Source organism: Ornithorhynchus anatinus, chromosome X2 (assembly GCF_004115215.2).
Source record: "Ornithorhynchus anatinus isolate Pmale09 chromosome X2, mOrnAna1.pri.v4, whole genome shotgun sequence".
Taxonomy (NCBI): Eukaryota; Metazoa; Chordata; class Mammalia; order Monotremata; family Ornithorhynchidae; genus Ornithorhynchus; species Ornithorhynchus anatinus.
This window is the reverse complement of record NC_041750.1, coordinates 4106582-4132549: the sequence shown is the minus strand read 5'-3', so window position 1 is coordinate 4132549 and position 25968 is coordinate 4106582. Positions and strand designations below refer to the sequence as shown.

At 56.3% G+C, this 25968-nt stretch overlaps 1 protein-coding gene across 1 annotated transcript; it reads right to left on the bottom strand.

Moving 5' to 3' along the window:
• Positions 1-11007: 11007 nt before the first annotated feature.
• Positions 11008-25833, bottom strand: FGFR4 (fibroblast growth factor receptor 4). The gene is made up of 19 exons (XM_029052816.2): positions 25725-25833; positions 24492-24661; positions 22169-22339; positions 19230-19493; positions 19030-19113; positions 18014-18180; positions 17585-17708; positions 16244-16434; positions 15337-15475; positions 15052-15245; positions 14706-14851; positions 14373-14494; positions 14135-14245; positions 13417-13613; positions 12497-12619; positions 12118-12188; positions 11748-11885; positions 11530-11635; positions 11008-11223 (listed from the first exon to the last, which is right to left on the bottom strand). The coding sequence occupies exons 2-19, from the start codon at positions 24538-24540 to the stop codon at positions 11083-11085; spliced, it is 2538 nt and encodes an 845-aa protein (XP_028908649.1). The 5' UTR covers positions 24541-24661; positions 25725-25833; the 3' UTR covers positions 11008-11082.
• Positions 25834-25968: the final 135 nt, after the last annotated feature.

The following is a 25968-nucleotide window of genomic DNA, read 5'->3' as shown; positions in this document are numbered from 1 at the left end:
TCTAGTCTGGAACTACCTCCCTCCTCAAATCTGACAGACAGTTCATCTCCCCCTCTTCAAAGCCTTATGGAAGGCCCATCTCCTCCAAGAGGCCTTCCCAGACCAAGCCTCACTTTTCCTCATCTCTCACTCCCTTCTGCGTCGCCCTGACTTGCTCCATTTGCCTTTCCCCCTCACAGCCCCACAGCACCTATGTCCATATCTGTCATTTTATTTATTTGTATTGATGTCTGTCCCCCCCCACCATGCCTCCCACTCTAAACTGTAAACTCACTGTGGGCAGGGAATGTCACTGGTTTTTGTTGTATGCTTTCAGTATCGTGCTCTGCACACAGTAAGCACTAAATAAATACAAGCGAATGAATGAATAATCTAATAATTATCTAATAGCTTGTTCCCTCCCCAGGAATAAGAGGGGGCTGGGATCTAGGGGACGAGGGGGAGGGGGGTCCGTTGGGCCTGGACCCAGGGATTAGGCCACAGCTCCTGCTCCCAGGCAGGGCAATTTCAGGCGGTTGCTCCAGCTGCATCCCGAGTTTGAATTTCGGCATGGAGAAATTAAAGATAGATCTCTTCGAATGAGCTCCTCCCCCACACCTGCGAAAGTTCACAACTGCTGACCTCTCCCCCTACACACACATACACAAACATAAACACACACACCCCTACACCTGCACTGCACACCCAAACCCAAATGCACGTATGCATTACACCCGCACACACCCGCACACACCCGCACACACTCCAAATAAAGCAGCATGGTCTAGTGGCTAGAAGGACCCGGTTCTCATCCCGGCTCCGCAGCTTGTCAACTGTGTGACAGTTTGCTTGTGTTCGTTCATTCATTGAATCATATTTATTGAGCACTTACTGTGTGCAGAGCACTGTACTAAGCACTTGGAAAATGCAATTCGGCAACAGAGACAATCCCTTCCCAACAACGGGCTCACAGACCTAGACTCCACGTCAGTACAATGCCTGGCAAATAGTTAAGAACTTAACAAATACTATAATTATTATTATTATCTGGGCCTCAATTCCCTCATCTTTAAAATGGGGATGAAGACTGTGAGCCCCAAGAGGGCCAGGGACTGCATCCAACCTGGTTAGCTTATAACTACCCCAGCACTTAAAACAGTGCCTGGCACATACTAAGCACTTAACAAATACCATTTACAAAAAAATAGAAATACCTAAGGTACACCAGCTGCAAGCAGATGCCAGCTGTTAGCTTCTGCCACCCTGGGCAGCCCCTTCCTCCGACTCGCCCTGGGGAAGAAGATGAACAAGGGAACCAGAGGCTGGAGCTGCTGTGTCCAGGAGAAGATTGGGTTAGGGACGGGACACCTTAAACAGACACACAAACATGCACACACACATGTACACACTCACACACATCCCTCAGCAAATTCTTGAGGATTAATTTTAATTCCAGTCCAGTGGATGGATCGTACCCTGCCTCCTTTCTCCAGGTGAAGGATCTGGGGGGAGCTCTTAAGGGAGGGCGGGGCTGGGTGTGCCCAAGTGCAGAGTTCATATTTGATCGGGTATGTGTATCTGTGAGAGATTTCCATGTGTAGTCAATCAGTCATATTCATTGAGCACTTACTTTGTGCGGAGCACTGAGTAAGTGCTCTGGAGAGGACAATAGAACAATAGGACAGATATATTCATTCAATCGTATTTATTGAGCACTGTACTAAGTGCTTGGGAAAATACAAGACAACAATAAACAGTGACATTCCCTGTCCACAATGAGCTTAGTCTAGAGGGGGAGACAGACAGTAATAGAAAGAAATAAATGAGAGATATGTTCATAAGCGCTGTGGGGCTGGGAGTGGGAATGAATAAAGGGAGCAAGTCAGGGTGATGCAGAAGGGAGCGGGAGAAGAGAGGGGGGCTTAGTCAGGGAAGGCCTCTTGGAGGAGATGGGCCTTCGATAAGGCTTTGAAGCCAGTTGGGGGAAAGTCAATGTCTGTCGGATATGAGGAGAGAGGGTGTTCCAGGCCGGAGGCAGGATTTGAGCATGAGATCAGCTTCTGTGTGTCTGTACGGGCCAGAGCCTGTATATGTAAGTGGCTTTCTTCTTGGGCATATCTGAAATCAGGGTGGGACTCATAGGAGCCTGTGGGTGTGTATGTTTGTGTATCTGGGCAAGAGTGTAAGTGCGTCTGAGTGTCTGAATATGCGTGTGTGTATATGTGCTGTGAGAATGCTGCAGAGAGAGACAAAGAAACACCGAGAAAAAGAGAGACAGACACCGAAAAAGGCAGAGAGAGCAGCAGGGAAGGGAGATAGAGAGAGAGAGAGAGAGCAGGCCAGGGAGCGAGACAGGGAGACAAAGAGAGACAGAGAGTACCAGTCCAATCCCAACCCAGCTCGCACCCTATTCAGTAGTATTTATTGAGCGCTTACTATGTGCAGAGCACTGTACTAAGGGTTTGGAATGTACAATTCGGCAACAGATAGAGACAATTCCTGCCCAACGACGGGCTCACAGTGTAATTGGGGGATCTCTACTCTCGGGGATCCCAGGTCCCTGCCCAAACCCTGCTCAGCTTGCACCCCAAGCCACGACCCTTACCCCCCAGAGCCCAAGGACCCTTCCCAACTGCCAGTGGCCAGAAAATCCCTCCCAGGTGCCCTGGCCCTTCTGCCCTCTCTCCCCTCTGCTCTGATTGCTATCTAAATCTACTCTCTGGCCTCCCGCCCATGTAGCCAGCCCATTTTTTGTCTGCTTCCTCCCTGCCTAAACTCCCTCACTAGACCAGAGATGACTAGAGCCGGGCCTAGGAGTCAAAAGGACCTGGGTTCCAGTCCCGGTTCCACCACTCATCTGCTGTGTGACCTTGGGGAAGTCACTTCACGTCTCTGGGACTCAGTTCCCTCTCCTGTCAAGTGGGGATGAAGGCCGGGAGCCCCACGTGGGACAGGGACTGGATCCACCCTGATTAGCTTGTATAATAATAATGATGATGGTATTTGTTAAGCGCTTACTATGTGCCAAGCACTGTTCTAAGCACTGGGGTAGATACAGGGGTATCAGGTTGTCCCACGTGGGGCTCATAGTCTTAATCCCCATTTTACAGTTGAGGTAACTGAGGCACAGAAAAGTTAAGTGACTTGTCTGTAGTCATACAGCTGACAAGTAGCAGAGTTGGGTTTAGAACCCGCGACCTCTGACTCTGTATCTACCCCAGCGCTTTGTACAGAGCCTAGCACAGAGTAAGTCCTTAACAAATATCATTAAAAAAAAAAAGGAGGCAGATTGGGTTCAGCCAGGACAGCCTGGGGGATTAAGTCCGATCGGTTCAGGGTTGACTGCCGACGTCGGGAATGTGGAACTGTGGAATTAAGAGTGTGAGCCTCATGTGGGACAGGGACTGTGTCCAACCCGATTTACTTGAATCCACCCCAGCACCTACTACAGAGCCTGGCACATAGTAAGCCAGTCAGTCAAGCATATTTTTTGAACGCTTACTACGTGCAGAACACTGGACTGAGTGCTTGGGACAGTACAATAGAACAATAAACAGAACACTGCCCACAACGAGATTACAGTCTAGAGAGGGAGTCAGATGTGAATAGAAATAAATAAATGACAGATATGGACGTGAGTGCTGTGGGGCTGGGAGGGGGGATGAAGAAAGGGAGCAAGTCAGAAGGGAGAGGAAGAAGAGGAAAGGAGGGCTTAGTCAGGGAAGGCCTCTTGGAGGAGATGGGCCTTCAATAAGGCTTTGAAGTGGGGGAGAATAATTGTCTGTCAGATACGAGGAGGGAGGGTGTTCCAGGACAGAGGCAGGAGTTGGGATCACCCACCCAGGTTAAGTAAGTGCTTAACAAATACAATTATTATTATTATTAATTCTCCAGCCACATCTCCCTGGCTTCTGTAAGGAAGCTGGAGGGAGGGGGGGTGCAGAAGGCTTTGTGGGGGAGTGGGCGTGGGAGGGACTGAGAGAAGCCCCACCACCACCCTGAGGGTAGGGCAAATTCCCTGGGCACCTCATTATCATTATAATTATCATTGCAGATTGCAAGCCCCCTGAAGGCAGGGCGTCAGTCCTTTTCTGACTCTGTAAATTCTCTCCGCCCCTTCTTCAGCCCTAGTAAAGACTAAGTAAACACTGTTTGAGGACATCAACGCTTTGAATGCCTATAGCCCCTTTATTGCCCACTCCGCTTTCCCATCAGGGATCTTGTTTGCCCTTCCCGTACTGCCGGGGAAATAAGAAGGGCCCGAGATTATCACCCCCAATTTCCAGATGAGGAAAATGAGGCATGGTCAGAGCGAGGAATTTTGTCACCCCTCAAAGCTGGTCAAGGGTCGCCCGGGTCACGGGGTCTAGGACTCATGGGCTTACCAGCCCTGGGCTCTCTCCCCTCGGCCATTCTGACTTCCTTGGGGCAGTGGTAATAGTAATAATACTAATAATAATAACCATTAAGTACTTACTTTGTGCCAGGCACTGTACTAAGCGCTGGGATAGATACAAGCAAATCAGGTTGGACACAGTCCCTGTCCCACATGGGGCTCACGGTCTTACAGATGAGGTGACCGAGACACAGAGGTGTAAAGTGACTTGCCCAAGGTCCCACAGCAGACAAGTGGCAGAGCCAGGACGAGAACCCAGGTCCTTCTGATTACCAGGCCCAGGCTCTATCCACTAGGCCATGCTGCTTCTCAGTGAGGAAGAACACAACAACTGTCTGAATATTTCTGGAGATTTAACGTTTTCTAGCCACAGGGGCCAGTGCGTCACCCCGGATGGGGTTAAGAGGAATTGGCCGGACCCTAAGGACATTCTTACAGGGTGGGCGGGTCAGAGGATCTGGTTCTAATCCTGGCTTCACCACTTGCCTGCCGTGTGACCTTGGGCAAGTCGTTTCAAGTCTCTGGGACTTGGTTTACTCAATTGTAAAATGGGGATTCCATACATATTCTCCATCCTACTTAGACTGAGCTCCTCTTTAGACTTGAAATCAATCCCGGCACTCAGTATAGTATTAATTAATTAATTAATGTTGGTATTTGTTAAGCGCTTACTATGGGCGGAGCACTGTTCACGTGGCTCAGTGGAAAGAGCACGGGCTTTGGAGTCAGAGGTCATGAGTTCGGATCCCAGCTCTGCCACTTGTCAGCTGTGTGACTGTGGGCAAGTCACTTCACTTCTCTGTGCCTCAGTTACCTCATCTGTAAAATGGGGATTAAGACTGTGAGCCCCACGTGAGACACCCTGATTCCACTGTGTCTACCCCAGCGCTTAGAACAGTGCTCGGCACATAGTAAGCGCTTAACAAATACCAACACTGTTCTAAGTTCTGGGTAGGCACAAGGGAATCAGGTTGTCCCACGTGGGGCTCACAGTCTTAATCCCCATTTTACAGATGAGGTAACTGAGGCACAGAGAAGTGAAGTGACTTGCCCATAGCCACACAGCTGACAAGTGGCGGAGCCGGGATTCAAATCCATGACCTCTGGCTCCAAAGCCCGGGCTCTTTCCACTGAGCCACGCTGTAGTATTAGGCACATAGTAAGCGCTTAACCAATTCCCCATCTGCGAAATGGAGATTAAATCCTACTCCCTCCTACCTGCCCACAGTCCACGTCCCACACGGGGGTCACAGTCTTAATACCTGTTTTACAGATGAGGGAACTGAGGCACAGAGAAGTGACTTCCCCAAGGTCACAACAGAATGATTGATTAATCAATTGATTGACACCCCCCCACCCCACAGCCTGACCCCTTTAGCTGCCTCTAGACTGTAAACTCGTTGTGGGCAGGGAATGCCCCTGTTTATTGTTATATTGTACTCTCCCGAACGCTTAGTACAGTGCTCTGCTGGCACTAATCGCTCAAAAAATACGACTGCCTCTTTGGACCTCCCTGTGCTGGGCAGGAGGAGAAAGTTGGCTTCTGAGCCACCCTGCAGCTCACAGGCTGGGCTTCCACAAACCACATCCTTCCTCTCCCCGTCCCCCACCCCCTGGAGCCAGCGGGGCCCAGAGAGGTGCGGGCACAGGGGAAGCCTGGGTTTGGGGTTGTTGGCTGGGAAGATGGAGGCCTGGAGCCGGAGAGGCTGGAGTCGTGTAGGGGGAAAGTGGGACAAGACAAGAAGAAAAATTAAGAAAGTGCCCTCTCTCTGTCACTGTCCACCCCGTATTGTTGAATGAATGAGTATGGAGTCAACTGCAATCATAATAATATTGTGGTATCTGATGTAAGCACTGGCACTGTGCTAAGCACTGGGGTTAATATGCAATACTTTTGGACGGGACCCAGTCCTTGTCATTCATTCATTCATTGTCAGTCATATGTATTAAGCGCTTACTGTGTTCAGAGCCCTGTACTAAGCGCTTCGGAGAGTACAATACAGCAATAAAGAGAGACAATCCCTAACCAAAAGGAGCTCACAGTCTAGAGGGGAGGAGAGAGACATCAAAACAAATAAACAGACATCAATATAAATCAATAAAATGACAGATATATACATAAATTCTGTGGGGCAGGGAGAGAGGGAAAGAGCAAAGGGAGCAAGACAGGGTGAGGCAGAAAGGAGTAGTGGAGAAGCAGCATGGAGTAGTGGATAGAACCCGGGCCTGGGAGTCAAAAAGTCATGAGTTTTAATCCCGGCTCTGCCACTTGTCAGCTGTGTGACTTTGGGCAAGTCACCTTACTTCTCGGTGCCTCACTTCCCTCATCTGTAAATTGGGGATTGAAACTGTGAGCCCCAAGTGGGACAGGGACTGTGTCCAACCCGATTTGGTTGTATCCACCCCAGCGCTTAGTTCAGTGCCTGGCACCCAAATACCACAATTATTATTAAGGGAGAGGGAGATGAGGAAAATAGGGCTTAGAATGGGAAGGCCTCTTTGAGGAGATGGGCCTTCTGTAAGGCTTTGAAGGCTTTGAGGGCGGGCCTGAGTGGGGGAGGTGGGGAGGGGGCTAAGGAGGGAATGAAGCCGGCCTCGAGGGGGGCACTGGATGGGCCCCTGTTGGCTGGCTGACTGACCGGCTGACAGGGCTGCAGAATCCTCTGGGCTTTGCTCTCAATGCATTCATTCAGGGCCGTGCTGAATGCATTGGTTCTGATGCGTTAGAGACAGCTGGTCCCCCTCCTCACCCGCCCCTCACCCCAGCCCCTGCCCAGCCCCTGCCCCTGGGAGCGGGAGGGCCGGGAGGGGAGGCCTTCCTCTTGGGAGGAAGAATTGGGTGGGGGAAGGGCCGCAGGGCTAGGGAGGGAAGGGAGACAATAGCTCGGATCCCCCTCCTCTATCCCGCCAAGATGGGCTGCCTTCCCCTCCCCCCCTCCTGTCCCCACTCAGGCTCAGGCTCCACGACCCGAATAATAATAATTATGAGAAGCAGCAAGGCCTAGAGGAAAGAGCATGGGCTTGGGAGTCAGATGGTCTGGGTTCGAATTCCGCCTCTGCCACTTGTCTGCTGTGTGACCTTGGGCAAGTCGCTTCATAATAATAATTATGGTGTTTGTTAAGCACTTACTATATGCCAGGCACTGTATTAAGTGCCGTAGTGGCTACAAGGAAATCGGATCGAACACAGTCCCTGTGCCGCATGAGGCTCACAGTCTTATTCCCCATTTTACAGATGAGGGAACTGAGGCACGGAGAAGTAAAGTGACTTGCCTAAGGTCACAAAGCAGACACGTGGTGGAGCTGGGACTAGAACCCATGACCTTCTGATTCCCAGGCCCGTGCTCTAGCCATAATCCTAACCCCCCATTTTAGAGATGAAGGAACTGAGGCCCAAAGTGAAGTAATTTGCCTGAGGTCACACAGCAGACAAATGGCAAAACTGGGACTAGAACCCAGGTTCTTCTGACTCCCAGGCCTGTGCTCCATCCACTAGGCCACACTGATTCCCCAAGCACTCAGTACAGAGCTCTGCACATAGTAGACTGAAAGCTCCTTGAGGGTAGGGATGATGTCTACTAACCCTACAGTGTTCTCCCATGCGCTTAGTTCAGTGCTGGGCACACAGCAGACTGTCAGCTGGTCACCTCTCCGCACTTCTCCTCTATACTCCCAGGAGAGGCTTGAAGAAAACACTCCTGTCTTCAGGGTCTGGGTAGCCCCTCGACCTCTTCTCCCCCTCCCCTCTCAACCTTCCCACCCACCTGGATTGACCGCACAACCGGTCAAACTTTGAAAAAATGCGACCGTGTGCTGCTTTTCGCTGAGCTCGGATCCGGCCACCACACTATGCACTCCCGGGTGGTCAAACCCCAACACTCCATCGCCTGCCAGTTTCAGGCATAGCCGTTCTGGGCAGCCTCCCCATCCTCGCCACCCCTCACCCCCACCCCCAGCAGGACACTTGGAGGAACTGGGTGCCGTTGCTCTTCTGGACACCCGCCTTCATGGTTAGGGATGGACCAGACCACATCCCCAGTCCATCCCTCACTCTCCCCCAGTGGCCCAGCACAGACCATCCATACCCCCCCCCTCCCCTCTTCACTGCCATTCCCTCAGTGACCTAAGATGGACCATCCCACACCCCTGACTCTCCCCTCTCCACCCCTGACTTTTCCTCAGTGACCCAGCACTGACCATCCCACACTCCTGACTCTCCCCTCTCCACCCGACTCTCCCTCCAGTGACCCAGCAGGGACCACCCAACACCACTAACCCTCTCCTTTCCATTCCTGACTCTCCAACTGGTGACCCAGCAGGGACTGGCCACCTCTTGATTGCCCAGTGCCCCAGGGAACCTGCCTTTAAGACTTCCCACAGGGCAGTACCCAGCTCAGCAATGAACCAAGCTCCTGCGCAGTCCAGCAAGCCTCAGCCCACTCTGGGGGCAGAGTGGTTCATTATCCTTCCCGCCAGCAGTGTGGCTTAGTGGCTAGATTAATAATGTTGGTATTTGTTGAGCGCTTACTATGTGCAGAGCACTGTTCTAAGCACTGGGGTAGATACAGGGTAATCAGGTTGTCCCACATGAGGCTCCCAGTTAATCCCCATTTTACAGATGAGGTAACTGAGGCACAGAGAAGTGAAGTGACTTGCCCACAGTCACACAGCTGAGAAGTGGCAGAGCAGGGATTTGAACCCATTACCTCTGACTCCCAAACCCGGGCTCTCTCCACTGAGCCACGCTGCTTCTGATTGTGTTCCAATCCCAGCTCCGCCACTTGTCTGCTGTGACCTTGGGCAAAGTCACTTAACTTCTCTGTGCCTCAGTTCCCTCATCTGTAAAATGGAGATTGTCCTAAGTGGGACAACCTGATTACCTTGTATCTACCCCAGCACTTAGAACAGTGCTTGGCACATAGTAAGCGTTTAACAAATAGCATAAAAAAAAAGATCCCAGGCTCTCAGGGGCTCCTCCTTGGGGCTCGGCCCCCCAAGTCTGTCTGTGGTTTGCTCCTCTTTCCCTCTGTGACAACGCAGCAGCCCTCCCCAACTCCTGCCAGGGCAGCTGCGGGTGAATCCGGTGGCTGAGTCTTATGCCAGGGAGGAAAGCGTGCTCCCCCCAGCACCAGCCGGATCCCGCCTTTCCCCAGTTTGGCATCGCTCAGGGCCGGAAGCCGGGGGGAGCAGGGGGCTCCGGCTGGACGCTTCCCCCACCGCCCCCCGACCACCCCCGCCAGCTGTGGGGGAGGCCGAGGCAGCAGCTGGAAGGGGCTGGGAATGGAGCGGATCCTTAGGGATCAGAGTTGGGCGAAACCCAATCCCGCTTCTGAGCAGGGAGACGTGACGCCCCAGCCCCTCCAGAGGCTCTCGTGAAACCGAAGCCCACGGTTCCGGGACGGGGCAGAAACAGCTGCAGGCCCTTCCCTCACTCCCCACCCACCCTGGGGCCGGGGGGCAGAGGGGGCACCCGCCCAGAGGACTCGGCTCCGAAGAGCAGCATCCAGAAAAGCCCGCCTCCGACCCTCCCGTCCAAGAACGGCAGTGCCACGCTCTCGGTGGGGCCTCGGGAGAGGGCGGCCTGGTGGGCAGGGCGAGGGCCAGCAGCCTAGACCGGATCAGCTTCGAATCGGGGCTGGGAGGGGGAGAGGCAGCAGATGGGGTGCAGGCTGGGTGACCCCTGAGGCTCCCGGGGGACCACTAAACTGTGAGCTCCTTGTGGGCAGGGAATGTGCCTGTTTATTGTTCTCTCCCAAGTGCTTAGTACAGTGCTTGGCACATCATGAGAGCTTCCACAACTCAGCTCTCTCTCCTATTTACTGAATGCTTACTGTGTGCAAAGCAATAAATACTAAGCCGGGGAGCCTCTCCCAGGCTGGGATAAGGACAGGATAAGTGGAAGCAGCATGGCCTAGTGGATAGAGCGTAGGCCTAGGAGTCAGAACACTGCCACTTCCCTGCTGGGTGTCCTTGGGCAAGTCACTGAATTTCCCTGTGCCTCAGTTCCTTCATCTGTAAAATGGGGATGATGACTGTGAGCCCCATGTGGAACATGGACAGTGTCCAATCTAATTAGCTTGTATCTACCCCAGCACTTAGTACAGAGCTTGGCACATAATTAGAGCTTATACTAAACTATACTTAAAAAGAAGTATAATAGAAAGGTCAAGGCTAATGGGCCCAAAGTCTTCCCTAAATTCCCTGTCCTGGGCCCCCCAAGACCAGGCCTGCCCTTTCCTCCCCAGCTCCTGCTGATCCAGGAAAAACTTAGCCATGCAATGGTATATTCCAAAAAATAATTTATAAAAGGCCATTTTTATATGCATTAGAAACACTATGTACATAAATATTTATATCTCTAGCTATGTACAGGCAGGTGGGCCTTGGGGCCGGCAGTCTGGAGGGGTCGGGATGGAAGTCAGTCTCTCCGTGGGGCAGGAGACCCCAGAATTGGGTTGTCCCCCTGGCCCTTAGGGAGGGTCCCCATCTCCCTCTTGGGCTGAGGTGTGACTGGACAATAGGAATCGAAGGAAATCAAAGCTGGGGCCCCTGTGGCTTCCAGAGGGTGGAGGGGGGGTGGGGGATGGGGGCGGGCGGGGACAAGGGAGGCCAGGCCAGGCCAACGCCCCCCGCTACCCCCCCACCCCCAGGCTGACCTGTGGGGCGGGGGGGGCCCAACCGTCTCTCCTCCTACCCCTCCCCCCAAGTCAAGTCCGCACGTTGTGATAAGCAAAGGGGCAGGGGGCCGAGGTCTCATGAGTGAAGACGGAGTCGTTGGAGGAACAGGTGCTGCTGGTATCTTCGCCAGACGGGGAGTACTGCTCAAAGGGCGTCGAGAGGTCCAGGTACTGTGGGGGCGAGGCACCGGTCAGCCATCCAGGAACCAGAGGCGCCTCGGCTCCCAGCCCCGCCCAGCCCAGGGGCTCTTTGGGTCACCTGGATCCGCCTTGGTCCGTCCCACGTCTGCCCCGATCCACCCCGGATCCTGCCCGTGATCTGCCCTGGTCCGCCCCAGATCTGCCTTCTATCCCACCTGGGATCCACCCCAATAGTGGGGGCTTGGGGAGAGTGGAATGCGGACAGAGAGAGGGAGGGAGGGAGAAGAAAGATGGCCAGGGGAGGGTGTTGGGGGGTCAGGGGACAGGAATGCGCACCTCCTCGGCGACGGCCATCAGGATCTTGTCCAGGGCTTCCACCAGCTGCTTGAAGGTGGGTCTCTGGGACGGGGCGGCATGCCAGCATTCTCGCATCAGCAGGTACCTGGGTGGGCGGGCGGGGAACAGAGGTGACCACGGAGGGAGTGTGTGGGGGGGAATGGATGTCATAGGAACAGATGCTGGGCAAGGGGGAGGTGGGGACGGCGTTGGCTTACAGCTCATGGGTGCAGTTGGATGGCCGGTCCATGCGGTGCCCTTCCTTCAGCAGCTTGAAGAGCTCCTCCACCGGGATGCCGGGGTACGGGGACCCCCCCAGGGTGAAGATCTCCCACATCAGGATCCCAAAGGACCACCTGGGAAGGGCGGGACCCGGGGGGTCAGCTCCGAGGGGCCGTCCCCCCAGAAGGCCACCACATCGACCTGGGGCCTCAGAGGGGTGCTCACCTGGGGTTCCCTTGCCCAGCCCCCAGTCTCAACTCTGTCCCTTTCTGAGAGACAGAGGGGTCCCCGGAGCAGGAGGGCTTAGCTGACGGGGCCCCACCCTGAGTAGAGGAACGTACCCCCCACTCTCCTGCCCTGACTTACACATCACTCTGGTGGGTGTAGACGCGGTCAAACAGAGCCTCTGGGGCCATCCACTTCACTGGTAGGCGGCCCTGAGGTTAAAGGTTGGGGGTCACGGAGGAGAGGGGACCCTCCAGGACCAGGATACCTGAGCCCCCGATCCCTTTATCAGCAGAGACCCGAATCCCTGTCCCCAGATCTTCCGTGACCAAGCTCTGCTGTGAATGGCGTTGGTGGAAGCATGGACCCCGGCCCACCTCCAGCCTCCAAAAGCCCCTGCTCTGGGTTCCGGTCCACCTTCTCCAACACCCTCCTCAGCACCCCTGCCTCCCGGGGACTGGTCTATATCCCTCCCACCCCCCCACTCAGCTCCCACCAGCCTCATCCCCAGTGCCCTCACGTTGCTGGTTTTCTTGTAGTAGTCAATGTCGTGGACGCCCCTGGCCAGGCCAAAGTCTGCAATCTTCATCACGTTGTCCTCGGTGACCAGCACGTTGCGAGCGGCCAGGTCACGGTGGATACACTGGATCCGGGGCGGGAGTGGGCTCAGGCCGACGGAGGGGGTGCCGCCCTCTCCCCTCTGGCTCCCGCCCCCGCCAGGGCCCCCGCCCTGCCAGCTGCGGCAATCGGACACCGCAGGACGGGGCTTGTGACTTCCTTACTCTCTTCTCCAAGGTCGCCACTTTCCCACGCCCTGATCGACCAGTCTCCCACGACCCGGTCTCCCCTGATTTCACCCTCCTCGATCCAGTCTCCCCTGATTTGGGCTTCCCCGATCCGGTTTCCTCTGATCCAGTCTCCCTTGATTTGGTGCCTCCGGATCTGGTCTCCCCTGATTTGGCCTTCCCCCATCCAGTGATCTCCTCTGATCTGGTCTCCTCTGATTTTAGCCTTCCATATTCCAGTCTCCCCTGATCTGGTCACCCCAATCTGACCACCCATGAGGTACATCTCCTCCTGCAAGAGGCCTTCCCAACTAAGCCCTCCTTTCCCCTTCTCCCACTCCCTTCTGCATCACCCTGACTTCCTCTCTTTATTCATCTCCCCTCCCAGGCCCACAGCACTCATATCCATATCTATCATTTATTTACTTCTATTCATGTCTGCCTCCCCTTCTAGACTGTAAGGTCGCTGTGGGGGGAGTTATCTGCTAATTCTGTTGTACTCTCCCAGGTGCTTATTACAATGCTCTGCACACAGTAAATACGGTTGATTGAAAGACTGACCGACTGACTTGGTGTCCCTCCCCAGGGTCTCATCCTCTCCCCGCCGGCCCCTGTGGACATGCCCGGCTAGGAGTTCCCAGCCCCCCGCCCTCACCTTCTTGGACTCGAGGTACTCCATGCCGCGGGCCACCTGGTAGGCACAGGAGACCAGGTCCTGGAAGGACAGCTGCTCCTCGGGTACCCTGGCAGCGACGGCAGCGAAGGGGGAGTCTGGGCCAGGGGGCCGGCGGGCCCGCAGGTATTCCCGCAGGCTGCCCTTGGCGGCACACTCCACGATCACGTACAATGGTCCTGGGGGCGGGACGGGCGGGGTGAGGGCCGGCCCAGATCGGGGGAGGGGGCGGGAGTGGGACCAGTGAAGGAAGGGTGGGATGTGGAGAAGTGTGACCTAGAGGGTAGAGCCCGGGCCTGGGAGTCAAAAGGACCTAGATTCTAATTCCGGCTCTGCCACTTGTCTGCTTCGTGACTCTGGGCAAATCATTTCACTTCTCTGGGCCTCAGTTACCTCATCTGTACAATGGGGATTAAGACTGTGAGCCCCATATGTGACAGGGACTATGTCCAACCCAATTATGTTGTATCCAACCCAATTCTTAAAACAGCGCCTGGCACATAGTAAGCACTTAACTAATAACACAAGTTGGGGGGGGTGTGAGTATGGGGGCAAGGAGGGGCTGGACGCCTCTCCAGATGTTGCAGTGCAGCGGCTCTCTGCCATATTGCCTGTCCACTGCCCATTCCCCGGGCATCTCCCAGTGCCCGGCATGTCCCCCGACCCACCTCTCCGGGTGCAGCCCCCCGACCCCGCTCACCTTCCTGGGTGCAGACCCCCAGCAAGTTGATGATGTTTTTGTGCTGATCCATCAGCTTCATCATCTCCATCTCAGAGATGAGGTCGGCCAGGTCCTTGTCCGAGGCATTGTCTGTAGGGGCGGGGGCAGGGGCAGGCTGGGTCAGCGCGGGGGCCGAGCTCGGGGGGAGGGTCTGTCTGGGCTCCCCTCCACTACCCCCAGATCTCCCACCCCACACCAGGGCGCTCCTCCCTCTCACCTTTCAGCATCTTCACGGCCACAGTTTCCACCTTGTCCGGCCGATCCCGGTCGATGCCGTAGGCCTCGGCCCGCACCACCTGCCCGAAGCAGCCCTCGCCCAGGGGCTTCCCCAGAGCCAGCCTGTGGTGGGGGAGGGAGGGGAGAAGGGTTGGCCGGTAACCGGACGCTTGGATGCCCCTCCCCGGTTCTGGCCTGGAGCAGTAGGGGGCCCTTTGTGGCTGCTCGGAAGAGGACCCCAGAGAGCCGTTTCAACTTCCGGCTCTCTTCCTCACCATCCCTGGGGCCCGAGGAGGATGCTCGGTAGGCAGGGAGTGATGGGTGCGACACTGACCTGTCCCTGGGGAACTCCCATTTGGCATCCAGGGGCAGGTCCAGCTCCACGAGGCCGGCCAGCATGGGGGTGCAGCTGGAGGACAGGCGGGGGACCCGCATCAAGGAGGTGCTGGACATCCCCGAGGAGCTGGACTCCAGAGAGAACTGCCGGGGGGGAGCGAGCCGGGGGTCAAGGGTTGGAGGGCGAGGCCGGCCAGGGCCCCGGGCTGGGGGATAACTGGGGTCAGAGGGTCACCGACGTCTTCGGCCCCAGCTGGGCTCAGGGCTGCGGACCGTGGGTGGGGGGCCGAGGGCAGCGGCGGGGGTTGGGGGGAATTTGGGGAAGTGGGCCCGGGGCCGCGTACCTGTCTGATGAGAGGGAACCGGGAGAGCTTGTGTACAGCCAGAGGCTCACGGGACGGCTTGCCGGCCTGTGACTGCATGCGGCACAGGGCCACGATGACCACCACCATGGCCACGGCCAGCGAGCCAGACGTGTAGATGATGATGTCCGTGTACTTGACCTCTGGGCCCGCCGCATCCCTCAGCAGCTCCTCCTCTGCCCCGGCACGGACAGCCAGGTTAGACACTGTCAGACCCCCGTGGGCCCCGGTCCCTTTCCCCGCTCCCCGGCCCTCCCCGACCCTTACCTGGGATCACAGTTAGCCAAGCGGACTGATACGAAAGGCCGATGGAGTTGCCCGCCAGACAGGTGTATTCGCCAGCGTCCTCAGCCGAGACATTGCGCAGGTACAAAACCTCTACCTCTGAGCTGTTGATGTCGGCCGTCTGTGAGTGTGGGGGGGAGGAAGCTGGGTGAGAGGGTCCCGGGGAGGCGGGGGGAGGCAGCTGGGTGAGAGGGTCCCGGGGAGGCAGGGGGAGGCCACCCCCTTCACCACCCGTAGACCCAAGCCGCATGGGAGCAAGCTGCCGAACCCCCAGATGCCAGCAGCCGTCCTGACTCTCACTTCTCCAATCATGGACCATGGAGATCGCATCGCTACCCCGGGAACAGGGAGATTTGGCCAATCAGCGCTCAAGACCAGGAAGAAACTCAGATGCCGGCCGCGTTAAGGTAAGGAGTCAGTTATTTTGAAGGAAAATTCTATCTTACAGGATGGCTTTGTGTCCAAAGGCAGGCAGGTCTGTTCTTACAGTAACAGTCACGAGGCCAGAACAGTGACCATTTTGAGTAAGAAAAAGGTCCACCAAATTGTAGTCCACAGCCCCCAGCAGGATTAATCCAATCCCAGGTGGGTGGGAAGCCCCAGGAATCGCATCATCACGGTGTTCATTTGTGGAATTTTTTTAAATGGTACTTATTAAGTGCTTACTATGGGCCAGGCACTGAGGTAGATCCAAGCTGATCAGGTTGGACACAGTCCTTGTCCCACATGGGGCTCACAGTCTTAATCCCCATTTTCTCTGAGGTCTGGAGAAGTGAAGGGGATTGCCCAAGGTCACACGGCAGACAAGTGGCAGAGCCGGGATTAGAACCCTTGACCTCCCGACTCCCAGGCCCGGGTTCGATCCACTAGGCCGCGCAACTTCTCGTACCTTGAGGACCTGCACGTAGGGGACCCCGTCTGCCGCGAAGCTGCTGCCGTTCACCTCTATGTGCTTCAGCCACTGTATGTGGGGCTGGGCATCGCTGTACACCTTGCAGAAGAACTCGACGTCGCTGCCCACCACCGCCGTGGTGTTTGCGGGGAGACCGGCCTGCAGGATGGGCCGGTGCGGGGACCTCTCTGCGGGCACGGGCGGCTCAGGTCAGAGAGGCCCGGGGGCCCGGACCAGCCCGGGGGGGCGGAGGGGGATCTGCCCACTGAACACTCTAGGGAGCGTACGATCAACCGATCATCGCCAGTATGGGTGGAGTGCTTACTGGGTGCTGAGCAGTTAATAATAATAATGCACCAAGAGCAATTAATAATAGTAATTATGGTATTTGTTAAGCTCTTACTATGTGCCGGGCACTGTACTGAGCGCTGGGGTGGATATGAGCAAATCGGGTTGGACACAGTCCCCATCCCAGGTGGGGCTCACAGACTTAATCCTTATTTTACAGATGAGGGAACTGAGGCACGGAGAAGTGAAGTGACTTGCCCAAGGTCCCAAAGGGGACATGTGGCTCTCTGGGCCTCAGTTCTCTCATCTGTAAAATGGGGATTAAGATTGTGAGCCCCATGTGGGACAGGGACTTCTGTCCAACCCAATTAGGTTGAATCTACTCCAGAACATTGCTTAACACATGGTAAGCACTTAACAAATACCATCATTATGTGGCGGGGCCGGAATTAGAATCCAGGTCCTTCTGACTCCCAGGCCAGTGCTCTATCCACTACCTGAACCCCTCCCTTGGTGGGATCTTTGGTGGCAACTTGGGGGGCAGGGGCCTCCTGGGGTTTAGCCTGCAATGGGCCCCAGGACTGAGCTCCTCTTCTCCCTCTACTCCCTCTGCCACCCCCCCTTTACCTCTCCGCAGCTAAACCCTCTTTTTCCCCTTTTCCCTCTGCTCCTCCACCTCTCCCTTCCCATCCCCTCAGCACTGTACTCGTCCGCTCAACTGTATATATTTTCGTTACCCTATTTATTTTGTTAATGAATTGTACATCGCCTTGATTCTATTTAGTTGCCATTGTTTTCACGAGATGTTCTTCCCCTTGACTCTATTTATTGCCATTGTTCTTGTCTGTCCATCTCCCCCGATTAGACCGTAAGCCCGTCAAATGGCAGGGACTGTCTCTATCTGTTGCCGACTTGTTCATCCCAAGCGCTTAGTACAGTGCTCTGCACATAGTAAGCGCTCAATAAATACTATTGAATGAATGAAAGGACCCTCGGGGTGCGGGGTCCGAGATTCAGGGCACGGGGGAGTCGAGGGGCGGGGGGGCTCACCCAATACGTCCAGCAGGTAGCTGTAGTGGATCCTGCCAAAGGTGTTCTCCACCAGGCAGGTGTAGTTGCCTCGGTCGGAGGGCACAACGCTCTCCATGACCAGGCTCCAGTGCTGGTGGCGGAGCTGGGGAGACGGGATGGGGTCAGGGGGAGGGGCCCTGGAATGGGGGGGTGCTCCCCACAGGTTCCCACCTCCCCCCAGCAGACCTCCTGCAGATACCTGCAGGGCTGGGGTCCACACCCAGTGGCGTAGGGGTAGGAGGTGTTAGACTGAGCGTCCAGCTGGACTCCGGGACGGACCAGACTCCACCTCGGCCTCCCCTGCCTCCCCATCTCCTTTCCCCACTGCTCTCCCCCGGGACCCTCGTGCTCAGCACGGCGGAGCGGCCCAGGGGCTTCCGGGGGCCTGCGGAGGTGCTTGGGACTCACCCGGATGCCCCCGATGCGATGTTCGCCCCTGAAATCCCGCCCGTTCTTCAGCCAGCGGATGGTGGGCAGGGGCTTCCCGGAGGCTGGACAGCGGAACTTGACGGTGTTGCCGGCGGGGACGGCATAGAGCCTCTTGTCCATGCGCTGGGGGTGCGTCCAGTAAGGGCCTGTGGGAACCGGCAGCGAGGGGCCGTCTGAGCGGCAGGGGAGGGGGACCCGCTTATCCCCTCTAGACTGAGCTCGTTGTGGACACGGAATGTGTCTGCTTGTTATTGTACTAACTCTCCCAAGCTCTTAGTACAGTGCTCTGCACACAGTAAGTGCTCAATAAATACGATTGAATGAATGAATGAATCCAGTCTCCCGCGATCTAGTCTCCCCTGATTTGGGTTTCCGTGATCCAGTCTCCCCTATCTGGTCTCCCCAATTCTCACCTCCCATGATCTGGTCTCCCTCCCTGGGGTCTCGTGCTCTCCCTGTCGGCCCCTGTGACCACCCCCCATTCTCCCACCCGTCTCCCCTCCTCCTACACTGCTGCCCCACCCCGCTTCCATCCCACCCCTCTAAGCCCCAAGGGGTGGTTCCCCTGCACGCCTGACCCCGCTCCACCACCTAGGGGAAGGTAGGGAGCTCCAGGGGAGGAAACTGAAGCCCGGGCAGGTGAAGGGAGCTGTCGGGGACCTACCGGGGTCAGAGTGGGTGTTGGTTGGGGAAATTTTTTTCTTTGGTATTTAAGCACTTACTATGTGCCAGGCTCTGAGCTAAGCAAAGGGACAGGTACAAGTAAATGAGGTTGGACATCGTCCCTGTCCCACATGGGGTTCACAGTCTTCATCCCCATTTTACAGATGAGGTCACTGAGGCAGAGAGAAGTGAAGTCTCTTGCCCAAGGTCACACAGCAGACAAGTGGCAGAGCCAGGATTAGAAGGCAAGTCCTCCTGACTCTGAGACCCATCTCTAACCATTAGGCCTCGCTGCTTTGTTTCTCCAGGAAAGAGGAGGAGAGGACACTGACCTTGATGAAGTCTGGCCCGGCCTCTTGGGAGCGCCCCTTGGGGGCCGTCGCTGTCCTCGTCGTCATCCCCCGAGCCCAGGGAATCTGCCAATTACACAGAGGCCACGTGATTAGGGGAAAGCAGGCGGGACTGCCGGACCCCAACCCCCGAGCCCAGGCAGGCCAAGCAGGGCCCCCAGCTCCCGTCGACCCGCTCTTACCAACCACGGAGATGGTGATGTTGTAGAGCACCAGCCTGGTGCCCCGCGCCAGGCACAGGTAGGACCCCGCGTCCTCGTCGCTCAGGGCCGCGATCTCCAGCCAGCCGCGCCAGGCCCGCACCCGGCCTCTGGCGGCAAGGCGGCTGCCCGCCCTGTACCAGTGCCCGCTGCGGTTGCCCTGGGCACAGCAGAGCCGCAGAGCCCGGCCCGGGTCTAGCTGGAGGTGCTGATCCTTGTCCTGCTCCCCCTGACCCTGGCAGGGCTCTGTGGGCACGGACGGGGAGAGGGTCAGTGGGGCCGGGAGGGGCAAGGTAACAACGCTCTGCCAGCTGCTCGAGCCCAATCCGCTCTTCAGGATGGGACTGCTCTTGGCTGGTCCTGGCCGTCAACTGATCCATCAGTTGTCTGTTTGTTGTTGTAGTTTACTCTCCCAAGAGCTTAGTACAGTATTTGGCACACAGTAGGTGCCCAATAAATACGCCTGAGTGAATCAGTCAATCAGTAATATTGACTAAGCATCTACTGGGTACACGGCACTGAACTGAGCACTAGGGGAGGCCATTCAATTGTACTTATTGAGCACTTATTGTGTGCAGAGCACTGTACTAAGTGCTTGGAAAGTACAATTGGGCAACAGATAGAGACAATCCCTACCCAACAATGGGCTCACAGTCTAGAAGGAGGAGACAGGCAACAAAACAAGTAGACAGGCATCGAGGGCATCAAAATAGATAGAATTATAGATATATACACATCCAGTCTAACAGAGTTGGCAGACACAATGCCTGACCTCAAGGATCTGACTGTATGCACAGCATTCATTCGATCATTTGACCATATTTATTGAGCACTTACTGTGTGCAAAGTACTATACTAAGTACTTGGGAGAGTATGCTATAACAATAGACACATGCCCTGCCCACAATGAGCTCACAGTCTAGAACACTGTACTGAGCACTTGGGAGAGTCCAGTAGAGTTAGTAGACAGCGTCCCTGCCCTTGAGGAGGCTTTCAGTCCACTACATGGACAGCACTGGACTAAATGCTTGGGAGGAGACAAAAGAGCAAATAGAATCTAACTCTGCCCTTGAGGAACTGACAATCTACTATGTGCAAAGCACTGTACTGAGTGCTCGAGTGGATCCTATGGAGTTAGTAGTCAGTCAGTTGAGCGTTTACTGTGTGCGGAGCACTGTGCTAAGCTCTTGAGAGAGTACAACAATAAACTGACATATTCCCCGGCCACCAAGAGCTTAAGGTCTAGAGTCCCTGCCTGTGTTTAATTCCCATTGTGTATTCTTTCTCAGCGCACAGTAAGGGGTTCAAAAATACTACTCCTCCAACTACACTACGGGGGGAGGGGGAGCTTAGGATGGCAAAAATGGGGACCCCTGGGAAATGGCATACTCTCTGCCCTCCCTCCTCAAGTAATGCCTGTTTTCCCGCCTGTCCCAATAGACCCTTCCTCACATCCTTCCTCTGTTCCCTCCACCCCCCACGATTCTCTGAGCTTTTCCAACTGGGGAGCGGAGGAAAAGGGCGGAGCTGGGGGTAGGCGGGGGTGGCTTCCCCCTGGGTGACTGACAGCTTGACAGGCGGCAAAATGAACATGTCAGAGAGCCGGTGACCCCTGTCCCCTCTCCCTCCCCGCCCTGCCGCTCCCTCCCCAGACCCGGGTCAGGACCCCTTCCATGCCGGTCTCCCCATGGCCCCCCAGGCTCCGCCCCTCCGCTCCGCACACCAGCTTTTCCTTTTCAGCCCCTCCTGGCCCCCGGCCCGCCGCCGGGATCTCCCTGACCCAGAGATAAAGTCCAGGGATGGGCAGGAGTCTCGGTGGACAAGTGGGGGGTGGGGGGACCTTCTCCGCTCCCCCTCCCCCAACCCTGACTCCTCATTCTCCCCTCCCCTCAGCCCAACCTGGGCCTCTCCCGCTTGACCCTCAGAAGGCCGATGGCCAAAGCTTCGGGCTGCCCAGCCTAAAGAGGGAGGTCTAGAGGAGGGGGATTAGTGAGTTTGTGCACCAGTGGCTCCCTACGCTGTCCGACACATCCACACCTGGGCTTATGCTCCCACCCATCCCCAGTCATCGAGTCACAACTCCCACCGGGCTTGGCTTGCCTCTAGGCACCCAGACTTCCAGGCCCATGTGCCTCGCCCCCGTAGACTCCCACTGCCCACCCAGCCCTGGATGCCACCTGGGCCTGCTCACAGTCAAGCAGTAGTTTTGGGCGAGTCCCTGCCTGAGGCTCTGCACTGGACTGAGTGCCCAGGAGACTCCAGCAGACTCAGTAGGTAGCGTCCCTGCCTTCAAAACGTTTCCAATCTGGGCCATAAGCTCCTGCAGCCCACTTCTCCCTTGCACCATGTGCAGGACAGGGTGGGGGCTCTTGACATTAAGGGGAGGGTCTCCACTTCACAAAGAGAAAAAAGATGCCAAAACAGTGTAGACTGTGAGCTCCTTGTTGACAGGATCATCTCTACCAACCTTATTTGATTGTTCTCTCCTAAATGCTTAGTACAGTGCTCAGCATAAATGATGGCATTGGTATGTGTATGCAATCAACTAAGCTCCTTGAGGGCAGGGATGATGACTACCAACTCCATCGTACTGTCCTCTCCCAAGTGCTTAGTACAATGATCTGCACCCAATAGGCTGTAAGCTCTTTGAGGGCAGGGAGCCATGACCACCAACTCTATTATATCATCCTCTCCCAGGCGCACAGAGTAAGCGCTCTGGAAATACCATCCATTGGAAGCAAGTTGAGAGCCTGTAAGAGATGTCTCCCTCCTGCTGGCTGTGGGGGCACCCCGTGCATCCACCGCCCCCCGCCAGCATGGGCATCCACGTTTGACCTCCCCCCACCCTCCAGGAGCCATGGTTGACCTGCCTGGCCATCCGCTCCCCGCCTTCCCCACCAGTCCCTCGCCGGGTAGCTTACCCTGGTCCATGTCCTGGGAGGCTACTGGCTGAGGAGCCAGTAACCCCGCAGCCACCAGGAGGGCCGCCAGCAGGGCCAGCCGCAACCCCATGTTTCTACCAAAGGCTCCCAGATGCAGGGGATCGCTCCCGTGCGCCTCGGGGCACAGGTGTGGAAGGGCTTCCTTGGATCCTGCACGAGGGGAGAGAGAAGAGGAAAGTGGGTGAGGTTGGTCGAGGCCCCTGAGTTTTGGGGGTGTTTTACGGTATTTGTTAAGCGCTTACTATGTGCCAAGCATTGTACTAAGCGCTGGAGTAGATACGAGCAAATCGGGTTGGGCACGGTCCCTGTCCTGCATGGAGCTCAGTCTTATTCCTAATTTTACAGATGAGGTAACTGAGGCCTAGAGGAGTTAACTGACTTGCCCGAGGTCACACGGCAGACAAGTGGTGGAGCCAGAAGCCTTCTGACTTTGAGGCCCTTCCTCTATCCTCTACAGGTGAGCTTGGCAGCTTCTCGACCAATTGACTGGTGACATGTATTGAATGCTTACTGTGTGCCCAACATTGTACTAAGCTCCCGGGTGCCAACCGGAGCCAAGGAAAAACCCAGGACATGGCACAGCTGGGCACCTTCCCCTAGTGTCCCAGGGATTATTACTATTACACACTTCTTCTGAAACCAGCACTGTGCTAAGATGGTTGCAAGACAACAAAATCGGACAGTCCCTGTGCTACCTGGTGCTCACAATCTAAAGGGGGAGGGGGAGGGGGAATCTTATCCCCATTTTACAGGTGAGGAAACTAAGGCCCAGACTTGCCCAGGGTCACACAGCAGGCTGGGGCAGAGCTGGGACTTGAATTTAGGTCTCCGACCCCAAGCCCAGGCTTTTCTCATTTAGACATACTGTTTCTTCTCCCCATTTTAAAGACGGGGAAACTGACCCTAAGGCCCAGATCATTGCCCTGGAAAGTTGAACTCCTTTTCTAGGCTAAAGCTCCTTGTGAGCAGGGAGCCTGTCTACCCACTCTACTGTACTGGACTCTCCTAGGAACTTAGTACAGCGTTCCAGACCCGCTTGCTCAATAAATACCAAAGAGCTTACAGTCCTCTAGGCTGCTCATTGTAGTCAGGGAACATGTCTACCAATTCCGTAGAGAGAAGCAGCGTGGCCTAGCGGATAGAGCCGAGCCAGGGAGTCAGAAGGACCTGGGTTCTAATTCCGACTTCTCCACCTGTCTGCTGTGCAAGTCACGTCACTTCTCTGGGCCTCAGTTCCCTCATTTGTAAACTGGGGATGAGACTGTGAGCTCCACATGGGACAAGGACTTTGACCAACCCGATTTGCTTGTAACCACCCCAGTGCTTAGTATAGTGCCTGCCACATAGTAAGCACTTAACAAATACTATTATTATTATTATTATTATTATTCTTATCTGTAAACTGGGGATTGATACTGGGACACACGGACTGTAACCAACCTGATTACTTTGTATCTATCTCAGCACTTAGAACAGTACCTGGTACATAGTAAGTGTCAAACAAATACCATTAAAAAAAAAAAGAGACCCTCCACTGATCCCCACCTCCTCCATATCCTCCCTAGGAGGCAGGGCGAATTCTCCAAATTGCTGGGTCTCCGGGAGGCCAGCCAGGGCTAGGGGATTGGGAGTGGGGGGGAAGGCAGGGACACCCTATTGTGGGAGATTCCAGAAGCTTGGCTTGGAATGTGCCGAATTGTACATTCCAAGCGCTTAATACAGTGCTCTGCACATAGTAAGCGCTCAATAAATACTATTGAATGAATGAATGAAGGTGGAAGGGAGGAGGAGGAGGGTCTCTTCTCTTCTCAGCTAAGTTCCTCTCTTTCCTGGGGTCAGCCTGAGTAACCCTCCTCCTCACAAGGAGGGTCTGGAGGGGTTGGGGGGAGGGGGATGTGCGGACACTCCCTTTGAGCCTCTCCCTCCTCCCATGACCCTTTCAAGACCTCCAAGGGTCCCTCTCAGACCACCAGAGTCCGGCCATCAGTCCCCGAAGGGTCTCGGGAACATGGGACGGGGAGGTAGTTTTCTTTCATTCAATTAATCGTATTTATTGAGTGCTTACTGTGTGCAGAGCACTGTACTAAGCGCTTGGAAAATACAATTGGGGAACAGATAGAGACAATCCCTGCCCAACAACGGACTCAGTCTAGAAGGGGGCAGACAGACAACAAAACAAAACAAGTAGACAGGCATCGATAGCATCAAAATAAATAAGTAGCGTTCCAGATATATACACATCATCATTTCGACCCCCCCCTCCCCCTGGAAGTTAGGAGAGGCAGCTGGAGGGGAGAGGCACCTGTTTTCACCTCCTGCGGGGGGCTAGGAGAGGGGGTGCTTATTTTCATCCTTATTGGGGGTGGGCGGCTTTCTCCTCCTTTGAGGGTGGGGGCGGCCGGGAAGAGAGGGGCGACGGGGCAGCCTCTCAATCAGAAACCCGCAGCAGAGCAGGCTCCGGGCCAGGTTAACCTTTGGACGGAGGGTGAGACAAAGGGCTTTGTGTGATCCCGGAGTCCCCGGTTACTGATTCACAACCGGGCCCCCGCCCCCGCAGACCCCCGACTCTCCCACGGCCGGCGGCCGTCCCGGGGCCAAGGCCGCCCCTGCCTCCCTCCAGGACTGTGACCTGGGACAGACCAATCCCCACTGCCCCCCGGGAGCCACCCCTACCTACCCACCCACCCCGCACCGCCCCATCCTCATCTGTGCATCACTTCCCCCGCCCTGGCATCGGGCCCCTGCCCGTCTCACCTCCATCCACTCCCCCCGCACCGCGGCCTCCGGCCCTGGACGACATCTCCCCGCTGCCCCGGCGCCCCTCGGTCCCCCCGATCCCCGACTACTAATAATAACTATGGTATCTGTCGACCGCTGACCGTGTGCCAGGCACTGTACTAAGCGCTGGGGTGGGAACCAAAGCAAATCGGGTTGGACAGTCCCCGACCCACGTGGGCCTCAGTCTCAATCCCCAGTTTATAGATGAGGCTCAGAGAAGTGAAGTGACTTGCCCCAGTTCACGCAGCAGACAAGTGGAGGAGTCGGGATCAGAACCCATAGCCCTGTGACCCCCGACTCCCAACCCCGCAGCCCCCCGCCCCTCCGGGACTAGCCGCTCGCCCCCCCCCCAAGACCCCGGCCCGCTGAACGCCCCCACTCCAGTGAGTCCAGCGCCCCCGGACCTCCGGACCCCCCGAGACCCCCGGACCGTTACCCCCGGACTCCCAGCCCGAGACCCCCGGATCCCCAGACTCCCAGACCCCCAACCCGAGACCCCCAGACCCGATACCCCCGGATCCCCAGCCCCAGACTCCCAGACCCCCAACCCGAGACCCCCAGACTCCCAGAACGAGACCCCCGGGCCCCCGAAACCCCAGTCCCAGGCCCCCAGACCCCCGGAGTAGCCCCTCTCCAGATTCCCAGGCCTCGCTCTCCTCGCTCCCAACCTCAATCCTAACCCCACGTTGCACCCAGCGGCCCGGCCGCTCCCCGGCCCCGCAGCCCCCCGGAGCAGGCTGACCCCCCGGCCCCTCACCTGTCCCAGCTAGGAGAGGGGCTCCAGGCCGAGGCTCCGGGCCCCGGGGGCGGCTTCCATCGGCCGAGCCGGGACGGACTCTCCCGCCTCGGCCCCTCCTCCGCCCCGCTCTACTGTCCGGCCTCTCCTGTCCGGACCCGCCCCCCGGCCCCGGCCCCGGACCCAACAATAGGCCGCCCAGGGACCCGGCCAGCCGGGGGCCGCCGAGCAGGAGCAGGAGCAGGAGCAGGAGCAGGAGGAGGAG

Excerpts from the sequence above, each read along its gene's own strand:
- FGFR4 (XM_029052816.2), bottom strand. The coding sequence starts at position 24,540 with ATGAAAATAAGCACCCCCTCTCCTAGCCCCCCGCAGGAGGTGAAAACA. Across the intron at positions 12,189-12,496 it reads ACTACAAGAAAACCAGCAAC|GGCCGCCTACCAGTGAAGTG; the intron begins GTGAGGGCACTG and ends CTTTAACCTCAG. Across the intron at positions 11,636-11,747 it reads TCCAACTGCACCCATGAGCT|GTACCTGCTGATGCGAGAAT; the intron begins GTAAGCCAACGC and ends CCGCCCACCCAG.